Raw genomic sequence first — 10322 nt, 5'->3', positions numbered from 1 at the left:
CCTCAGGCTGTGTGATCCAAAATCAACAGTGTGATCAATTTTCCACAACACATGTATTTGAATGTAATCCAAGACTAAAGTCAAGTAGGACAACCAATTTCATCATCAAGCACTTTGACCAGTACATTCACTCTCATTCAAAGTTGTAGGTTGTTGGGGTTTTTTATATTATGACAGTACAGTCTTCATTTGTGACTAGGAGTTTTGTGTAAATTTGGGCCCAATTTACACTTCCATTAAATTGTGAGAAAGATGAGGTTAGCTCAAGATAAGCAATTGAAAAAAATGTTAAATAAAACGAGCTTCACCTGCTCTGACTATATTTCCTGTTGTAACACCTCCTCCCCCTAAGTTCACATTTCACTAGCCATCATTTGCATCACCTCTCTATTTGCTTTTTGGTTATTTAGTAGCTAGCCAGATTTGTCAAATTTCAGGATTCTTGCTTTTTTCTATTCTATTTTGACTTATAAATATAGAATGAGTTTTTAATAAGCTATTACTTTGGTCTTTACGATATTTACTTTAGTACAAAAATTACTCTCCCTGATCATCAATTTTTAAAAAAATATCACAACTAAACAGAATTCAGAGTTGATGCAAAGAATTAAATGGAAATGATACAAAGAAGCTTATTTGTAAACACTGTTTAGACATTTATACTAAGCTATAATCACTGACTAGAAGATAATTTGCAATTACTGTCTGCAATTAAGAGTAGAAACAGACCCTATTGAACATAGTATTGTAGAATAATCAGTATACAGTAGATATAATTATGGCTGCATGGTAGGGAAAAAACAAAAATAAGTTTCTAACACACAGCTCTTTCTCTATAAAGCTAAGAATTGCCTATAGAATTTAAGTATATGTAAATGACACAAAGGAGTCTGGTCTCCCCTTTATGCACACACAAACAACCACTAACCTTCAATAGAAAATGTGTGTGTATACTGCAGGGAGGAGATATATAGGACATAGCTTTAAATAACCTACTTAGCCCAATACAGCCAGCAGGATGTATCATTTTAAAATTGCATTCAGCTGTCAAAATGTACAGAGTATTGCATTAAATAGCCATTTTCCCATGTATACAAATCTCTATCTCTTAGACTATACGAAAGCATAGCAAGAACAGAGTGTGCCGATCTTAACTCAAAGCTTGCATCGATTTGCTTCTCTCTCAACAAATCAAAAGCAAAAGTTACCCTCATATCCTTAGTATCAGTAACATATAGCACTCCACATGCTATGAATGCATTGCCAGCTTTAGACTTGGGGTATGTAGTGTTGATATGTTGAACGACTGAAAATGTCTCTTCGTCAATATGTGCTACAATGATATTTTCATCAATACTTGAGGCATAGATAATCCAAAGACCGTTTTCATCCACTGCCACTTTGAAGTACGTCTTGGCGTTAGAAAAGAGGTAGTGGCGACCATCGTGTAAGGCATTTTCAATTGTCAGGGTTCTGAATGATGCTGTATCAAGCTCAAATCTGAAAGGAAACAAGATAAATATTTAAGATGCTGGTTTAAGAATTTGCTTTTCATACATACATAATTTGGGTAAATTCTTAGTAATGAAGAGGTCTCTCAGGAAGGATTGTCTTGCCTTTACAATTTTTTAAAAACAGGACAAAACCTTTGCTCAGAGAGTTTAGGACTTCCTGACAAAAATAATCATGTGTGCTTGTGTCACACTGCTTGTGCTTGCTAGGGGGAAAGCAGCCTCTCCGTATTTAAATAAATACTAAGATAATTCCATCGAAACAGTCAATAATCCTTCATCTGTCTTCCATGGAGAGATGTCTTGTAAGAGCATCGTAACAAACCAGGCATCCAAAACTCCCATCTCTGTCCTTTAGATTTGTGCCCCGTGAGCTGCCGCCCCCAGTTCTGGTTTGGTCTTTCACCTTTTCTGGGGGAGGTGAATATGGTAGTTAAAGTGAGGTCAACTAGACCTTGCACCAGATTTTGAAAAGCCTAAGATGCTTTTGAAAAGCTCAATAGGCTTCTAAAGACCATTCAAATCTGGCCCCAGGTACCCAATGAATGAGTCTCTAGCTATCTAGGCTCTGTATCAAAATCATCACCATAGTCACTGAGCAGTTTACAAATATTCAGGCTCTCAGGGCTAGATTCAAAAAAGGGATTTTGATACCTGAGATCAAAATTTAGATCCTCAAAACCTACCTAGCCCTATAGGCACCTAAAATCCCTAAGCACCTACATTGCCACTGGTGGTCATGCACAAAGCCACTGAAGTTCTGGTGCTGCCAACCACCTCAGTGCCTAAGCCTCAGTGGGATTCACAAACTAGGTGTTCCCTACCTATCTCACCTGTGATAATTCAGTAGGTGTTTCCAGAAGCTGCCTAAAAGAATGCCTACCAGATTGCCTGAGGAGGTGCCCCACTTGTGCCCAACAGTCCGGTGGTTAGAGCACGCACCCAGGTTGCAGGAGACCTGGTTTCAAATGCCCACTCTGCCAGATTCAGAGCAATGATCTGAGCCCAGGTCTCCTACCTCCCAGGTGAATGCCCTAGGCTATAGAGTCACTCATTCCTCTAATGGCCTAATGAAGATTTAAGTATTTAATTCAAAATGGAACAGCTTCAACAGGAGAGAATGAGGGAACCGCGCCCCCGCCCCCCAGACACACATACACACACATACACATCCCCTATAGAAGGGGTTGGCAACCTTTCAGAAGTGGTGTGTCGAGTCTTCATTTATTCACTCTCATTTAAGGTTCCGTGTGCCAGTAATACATTTTAACGTTTTTAGGTCTCTTTCTATACGTCTATAATATATAACTAAACTATTGTTGTATGTAAAGTAAATAAGGTTTTTTTAAATGTTTAAGAAGCTTAATTTAAAATTAAATTAAAATGCAGAGCCCGTCCGGACCGGAGGCCAGGACCCGGGCTGTGTGAGTGCCGCTGAAAGTCAGCTTATGTGCCGCCTTTGGCACACGTGCCATAGGTTGCCTACCCTTGCCCTATAGAATCCCCTATAGCCCTCTGCTTAGTGGGACATCTGGGAGACCACTGAGGTGTTAAGGAGGCAGCAGCACCATCACCTTCTTTGAGAAAGGACTGACCTGAGCTAGGTTCATGACTGTGAATCTCAAATGGAGAGAGGTGACTCGCTCTGGCCCAGAGGATAGGCACCTGACTCCCTCTGAGGGGCAGGGGTTAAACCCCCCCCTTCTCCTTGGCATTTCCTACTGGCTATTTAGGCAGCTCCTCTCTCATCATGCTGGCTTCTGTAAACCTGATTCTTAGGCACCTACCTCTCCCCATGCATTGTACAGGGAGCCTGGGCGTCTAACTCAGGGCCAAGGATTCCACTAGGTGGCAAGGCGCCTACAGCTAGGGCATTGCAATGCTGAGCCTTCATTCCCTTTGTGGCTCTAGCCCTACTTTCTCCTTCTCTGTATCCTCACAGTGGAGGAAAATATGACAGCAATAGTGAGAGTGTGGTTATTGAGGGGAAGCTTGGCTGAGGGCTGTGTGAGATTAGCAGTCATTCTAATGTCCTCTGGGAGCAAGTTCCACACTTTTGGACTACCTACTCGGACAGTAGGCGCAAAGAAAATATCCAGATCCAAAAAAACCAAATAATCTTGGTGGGTTTCACTATATTTAGCCTATGAAATGTTCTCTCGTCAGTAAGAGAAGGTCAGTCAACTAAGGGGAGGAATGGGTTTGCAGAAGGAATGAAACGCTGGTTCCATTTTTCAAGCTCCTTGCAAGTAACACTGGGAGAAGCAGCAAATTGAAGAGAAGAGGAAATTTTGTGGGCTGAGTTTGGGCCTGTTCACCATTCATATAGCTCCACAACATGTTAATTGATCAAAGATACTTCTAAAATCCATTCAAATACCAAATAAAAACATCCTGCCAACATTCTGACCTCACATTGGCCTCCATGAAGGAAGTCTGAATGTCTCATCTGAAATATAAAAGTGTTTTTATTCCTTGAAATTCTTAGATGATAGAATGATAATCTGAGAACAACAGTGCTCAGCAAGCTACTAAATGCAAGTTTCTCTGCTAGTTCAAGAGGGTAATCAGCTACCACTCAGGCATATTTTTAGTTTGTATATAACCACTGAATGATGCAGTGTTTTGGAGAGAGCACTCTTTATCCTTTGGATTGATAAATTCACATAATAGGAGCATGTTTGGTGGGCTGGCTATTACCTAAGAATGCCACCCACCAAATCTCCCAAGACCCAGGAGGAAAGCACATTCAACACAAAAACCTGCAGCAGATCCATGAGCTCTAAGGAAAAGAGGTGATGAGCCCATCAGTAAGGCTAAGATTTACTTCTGGGTATTTTTAGTAAAAGCCATGGACTGGTGACAGGCAATAAACAAAAATTCACAGCCCGTGACCTGTCCATGACTTGTACTAAAAATACCCCAGACTAAAACTTAGGTGCTCTGGGGGCTTCCAGGTGCCACTGCTGCTCCAGGGGGGCACCTGGGTGCCACTGCTGCTCGGGGGGAGAGAGGCGGCCAGGGCCACCACTGCTGTTCCAGGACTGCTACTCTGGGGCAGCACCCAGACCACTGCTGCTACGGCAGCCCTCGGGGCCAGCTGCCTGGGGCCGATCAAGCAGCGGCCGGTGTGGCTGGCCCTGGGGCCACTCCAGCAGCAGCAGCAAGCGTGGCTCACCTACCCACCATGTCAATCTGGAGTGGAGGTGCAGCAGTACCTCTGCAGCATCTCCTTACTCCACCAATGTGAGAGCTCCACGGAGCAACAGCTTCATGGCAGGAGAAGGCTTCACTGATGCTGAGCCAGTCAACATCAACTTACTCTCCTCCTCTGTATAAACAGCCTTACCTCTGGGGGAGGGAGGAAGGGGACAGGCCTGTAAGGAGATAGCCCCCAGGAAGCGCAGTTCTGCAGGAGTTGTGTATCCATAGAGGGCTGAGGGAGATACAAAGAATATGAAAGCAGCCAACCTCTGCTGATCTAAGATACGTGTATTCTGCAGGGCTGAGCCTCTGCCCTTTCCTGCCTCCTACCTGCACACCACCCACATAGCATGATGAAAGAAAACCTGGGCTTGGTCCTTGCTGGGAGTGATCTACTCTAGAGTTACCAGATATAACCAAGATAGTTCCTTCACTCACCACCACCAACAGCTGCTTTGGGTATGGCATAGTGAACTATTTCACTAGTGTGAGAGAAGGAAGATCAAACTGAAGATCTTTTCTTGAACAAAGCACGAGAGAAAGGGACAAAGCGTTCTCATTAGAGGAGATCTGCTCCTGGAAAAGGCTTCCTGGGGAGATCAGACAAATCCAGAGTCTGATAACTTTTGGAAATGCTGCAAAACCTTGTTCTTTGATAAAAGTTTTTTCAACAAAGCAACATTTGCAACATCCACCACCCAGCTCCCCCTACGCTGAGTCCTTCACATAAAACAACTATAACTCCCCAAGTAGAACTTCCGATAACCCAAAAGGGAGATGAGCTAGAGACTCTATAATGTCCACTGAAGACTGCCAATCTATTCTGCATGGAAACAGAATTTCTGCCTGAGGTATTAATAACTGAAAAGTGCAGTTGACAATAAAAAGGCCATCTCTTGGCAATGTAATATGATAGGGTACCTTTTGCTAAGATAAGTCAAGGTGGTTCAAAGTCTGAGAACATTTAAGGTGCAAGGAATTGGAAGGGTCTTTGGTAGAACAAACAATGTATGATCCCAGCAACCAGCTCACATTATTTTCTCACTGCATCCCTTTGGGTGCCAGAGATGCATACCTGCCTGGGGAGAAACTTCAAAACACAATGGTGTTCTTGGCTCAGATGTCAGATACGCAGCTGGAAACTTGAAAGCAGTTGGAATCTTTAACTTGTCCTTGAAGTCCATTTGCTTGGCTCTTCTCTCAAAGCTGAGTTTTGTTTTTGATTAGCACTGTCTGCCCGACTCCTCAGTAAAAGCTAACAAGACACAGATGTGGTGGCATGAGCAGTTCCAGGTTCAGACCCAGCAGAAGCGGGGTGGGAAAGCCATAGCAACTGTCTAGTTATGTGCAATCATATTGTGAAGTTGGCACTCTGCAAGGGAGCCTGCAGGCTCACCACGTTGCCTTGTAATCACCTGATGCCTGAGTACTAGTATATTGCAGTCCATGCACAGCACAAGTTAGAGACCACTACTAGCAGCACTAGATTACATGTGACTTTGTGACTGAGCTACTGCGCAGCCATACATGCATGCCAGCTCAGCAAGAAGGCCTAGCATGCCAAGAAGCTCCTGTGCCAAAGGCAAGCTCCACTGTATCCCACCTTTCATAATTACGTGGCATGACTGACATGATCCAGGGAGGTGTCTGAAACAACAGACGATCAATACAGTGGGCTGAACTTTCTCGGTGCCAGCTGAGTAGGAAGGGGTGGCTCTAAGCCACCTTTCCACCTCTCCAGTCCTGGAGCTGAACCAGTTCCTAGCATAAGGTAGGGTTTCCGTATGATTGCTCTAATTTACATGGCTGGAAGAGCCATTCCACTGGCCCAGGATCACCAGAGCACACGGCACTCTGGCTCTGCCTTCAGCACACAGCTTTGATACCTTTCTGTACTGCTGAAGCAGCAGGGTTTTCCCCTGGGATGAAGATATAGCTAGCTCAAAATAGTTAATATTTGTAAAGACTGATTCATTTCCTTGCTTTCGTTCTCACATGCTTTTTCTGCCCTGATCCCACCATTAGACCTCCCCACCCCAGTTAGAGTGCCATTAACTTCACCAGGATTCTACCCAGCCCAAGGGTCCAACTGCAAGATCAGGGCCTAAATTTGTCAGAACAACACAAGTTATAAGATGTGAGCCTGTTGACAACTGATTCTCCTGTCGCACGTTGTGGGCTCCACCTCTGCATTTGGTGGCCATTTCTAGTAGCAGCTAATGGAGAACTAGTTATCCATGGAGTTAGATACCACTATCCATTCACCTACCATTCCTATCCACACTCTCTTTCCATCCGCAATCCCCAAAGAAACCCAAAGATACTACAGAACATGTAGACACAGAGAACAGAGCTTATTACCAAAAATGTTGGGAGTCTTTCCAGTGAAGTTCATATTTGTCCTTTTAACCTCCATTCATGTTCTCATTACTTCTTGTGCCTTCCATCCAGTGGAATGCAAAGTCACCATCAGGCTAATTTTTGACTTACTTCACAATGACCCTGGTTCCTCCTTTTTGATAGTATAGACAGTTGTTGTATATCACATGGCCACATCCATAAAAGATCCCCGTGACGTTAATGATCCTGTAGCTGTCATTCAGCAATGCGTTTGCATTCTCATATTCTTTTATAAAGTTTCCTTAGGGGAGAGAAAATGTGAAAGAAAACCATGCCAGTTGGTTTACTGAACTATCTGACATCTCTACTCTCATCCGGATACAATTCTATAAGAATCAACTTCCTGCCAATCATAGCCACATTTTTTAACATTTCTCAGAGTGCTGGAACATAAAAACCAAGAGACAAAGCTCCAGTTAAGCCTAAATTATTGTCTTTATTATTCAATGTTTGTATTTTGGTAGCATCTAGATTCTCCAACAGGGGGCTGGGCCCAAGTCACCCAGAATCCAGCCCATTTCCATGTTTTTCCTGTTCTTGCTCTCCCTGCCCCCCCCTCGCCCCCATTTTTTTAAACCCTTAAACTTGCAAGCCACGGTTTAGGAAACTGAAGTCACAGGGAAATGGTAGGATTAATGTAAAAATGAACATAAATAAGACTCTTTAAAATTAGGCTTGTCTGAAAACTTTCCCCTGAAACTGTTTTGACAGAAAATTGGATTTTTCAAATAAAGGAATTTTTTTCCAAAATGTGTTTTCTTTCCACATTTTTTTTTGGTGAAATTTTCTTTGGTCAAAACCCAAAAGCACTTCAGCTGAAAAGGTTTGGTTTGCAGCCAAAATTTTTCAGCTTTCCACAGAAAAGTTGAAATTTTCTACAGAAACCCCTTCCACATTTTCCAAGCAGCACTAGTTAGTATCTTCTCTGAGGCTCCAAGAGCTATGTCCAGATATATTATGAAAGCAGATGAAGTTTTCAAATAAATGTGACTGAGACCTGGAAAAACTGAGGCCTCCCTCCACTTACACTGATTCAAGTTTGTTGCTATTCTTCCAGAATTCTTCTGTTGGCTAAGGCAGGGTCACATGACCCTGTGAGCCAAAGTAGAGAAGTCACAGGAGAAGGTCATTGATGCTGTGGCAGATTTAAGGCACAAAGGCCTTTTAAAAGTTTATGATAATAACTTATTAGGCAGACAATGTGGACTGTTCCAGTTCTAGTTTATAAGAAGAAAAAATGATACTACCTGGGTTTAAAAATAACCTCCACTGTGCAATACTGCGCCTGGCTTTTCAACCTGTGGGGCAACAGACCTCCCAACTAAAGTTCACTTTCACTCATCACAGTATTTTACACACTATATTTCTAACAACACTGATTTGGTTGAAAAAATGAAAAAGCAATATAGGATCAACCTAGCCACAATTATATCCACAGTACCTGAAAAATGCATCGTAAGCCAAATTCTTTCATCACTTCTATTTGCAGGTTCCCTCATCCATGTTCCAAACGTTTGCTGTATCTTAGCCATCTCAGTGGGACTTCCTATTGATTTAATGATGCATTCTAATAGCAAAAAGAGAAACAAATTTGCATCATCCCCGACCTCCACAAGTAAACAGTAGATTTTAATAATGCATCATATTTAAAATAAGTTACCAGCTTTTTTTAGATGGTATCCATTGGTTTTCTCATCAGCTTTTCCTACCAGTGTGTCATCATTTGGTATGGCACATGTCTCACCTATAATTGGGGGGACAGAAAACAAAACTTTTGAATATGTTTCACAGATCTGGGGCACATTGTCAGTTGAGGTAAACTGCTCCACTGAAGTGCATGGACTGTGACAATTTATACCAGCTGCCCCCATGTTTCTTATGAAATACAGATAATTCAGTTTAATACTTATCCAACATTGTTCAGCATATGCATCTGTCACCAGTTAAGGTTGTGTCAAAATTCAGAATTGCAGTTTTATAAAGTTGGCTATAAAGGTAAGTATGGGGATAACAACACTAACATATGCTGTGTGGCTTCCATGTTTATCACACTTTAAAACAATAATTCTGGCTTTCTTTAAGCTAAACATGTCAGTTAACCAAATTAAAATACTTTTTGCACTTGTCAAATAAATCTTTACATTTAAAAATGCACATAAGTTGCTAGTAATGCATCCAATAATAAGACAGGCGTAGAGGCCAGACATGGGGAAAGTCTCTCATACCTCATGCAGCAACATTTTATATGCAGTCTCTCCCTTTTACAAATGAGAAAGTCTTCCTCAGCCTTCGTGGGAGCACGGAGTCAGAGGGCTTGTCTGCACTATGCTTTAGTCCACACCAGAGGGGTGTAAATTTTAGTCCATGCTAGCATGTCATGCACTAACTGGCTCGTGTGGACCCTGCTGACGCACACTAAACATTCACTAATGCACGCTAACATAGTACCGGTTGAAACAGGACTACATTAACACACGCTAGGGAACTTTTCGTGGATGCCAGCATGGTCTACATGGGCCAGTTAGAGTGCATCATACTAGTGCAGACTAAAATTTACACCTTTCTGGAGCAGACTAAAGCACCATGTAGACAAACCCAAAGAGAGTCCCAAGCTCTTCCTCCACACAGAATTATAATCTTGCTGACACTAGGCTAGTGTCATGAGAAGCAGCACAATCTCGTAGACTGAGCATAGGACTGGAGCTAGGAATCCATGAATTCTAATCCTCTTTCTGCCACTGGCTCACTCGATGGCATTGTCTAAGTTATTTGGCTTCTCTATAGCTGTCTCCAGACGAAGTGGTGACCCTGGCACAAGACAGAAAGTGGTGGAAAGACTTCATTCAGTCTCATTGTCTCTACTGAGCTGACAGACGGGAATCAAAGAACAAGATAATGGTCTCCACCTTATCTAGCTCATGGAGTGGAGGTAACATATTTGTGTAGCACTTTGAAGCCGTACACTTCTGAGCCAGTTATTACCGCATTTGTTTATATTGATTGGTCTCTCTGAGCCAGATATGCCCCTATACAGGAAAATCTCTGGTTCTTCTTCGAGTGCTTGCTCATATCCATTCCAGTTAGGTGTGCGCGCGCCGCGTGCACGTTCGTCGGAGAAACTTTTACCCTAGCAACACTCGGTGGGCCAGCAGGTCGCCCCCTGGAGTGGCGCCGGTATGGCGCCTAATATATACCCCTGCCGGCCCG

The 10322-nt window shown here is 42.9% G+C and overlaps 1 protein-coding gene across 1 annotated transcript in view; it reads right to left on the bottom strand.

Moving 5' to 3' along the window:
* Window positions 1-376: 376 nt before the first annotated feature.
* GLDN (gliomedin) overlaps window positions 377-10322 on the bottom strand; it is a 46498-nt gene continuing 36552 nt past the window's right edge. The window contains exons 7-10 of the mRNA XM_032778654.2: window positions 8776-8859; window positions 8557-8682; window positions 7206-7356; window positions 377-1500 (exon numbers count right to left, since the gene is read on the bottom strand). Of these exons, the coding sequence (XP_032634545.1) occupies window positions 1041-1500; window positions 7206-7356; window positions 8557-8682; window positions 8776-8859 (821 nt within the window). The 3' untranslated portion in view covers window positions 377-1040. The remainder of the gene's footprint in view (window positions 1501-7205; window positions 7357-8556; window positions 8683-8775; window positions 8860-10322) is intronic.

This window comes from Chelonoidis abingdonii, chromosome 9, assembly GCF_003597395.2.
Source record: "Chelonoidis abingdonii isolate Lonesome George chromosome 9, CheloAbing_2.0, whole genome shotgun sequence".
NCBI classification, from domain to species: Eukaryota; Metazoa; Chordata; order Testudines; family Testudinidae; genus Chelonoidis; species Chelonoidis abingdonii.
The sequence above is the reverse complement of the archived record's forward strand: the minus strand, read 5'-3'. Positions and strand labels throughout refer to the sequence as shown.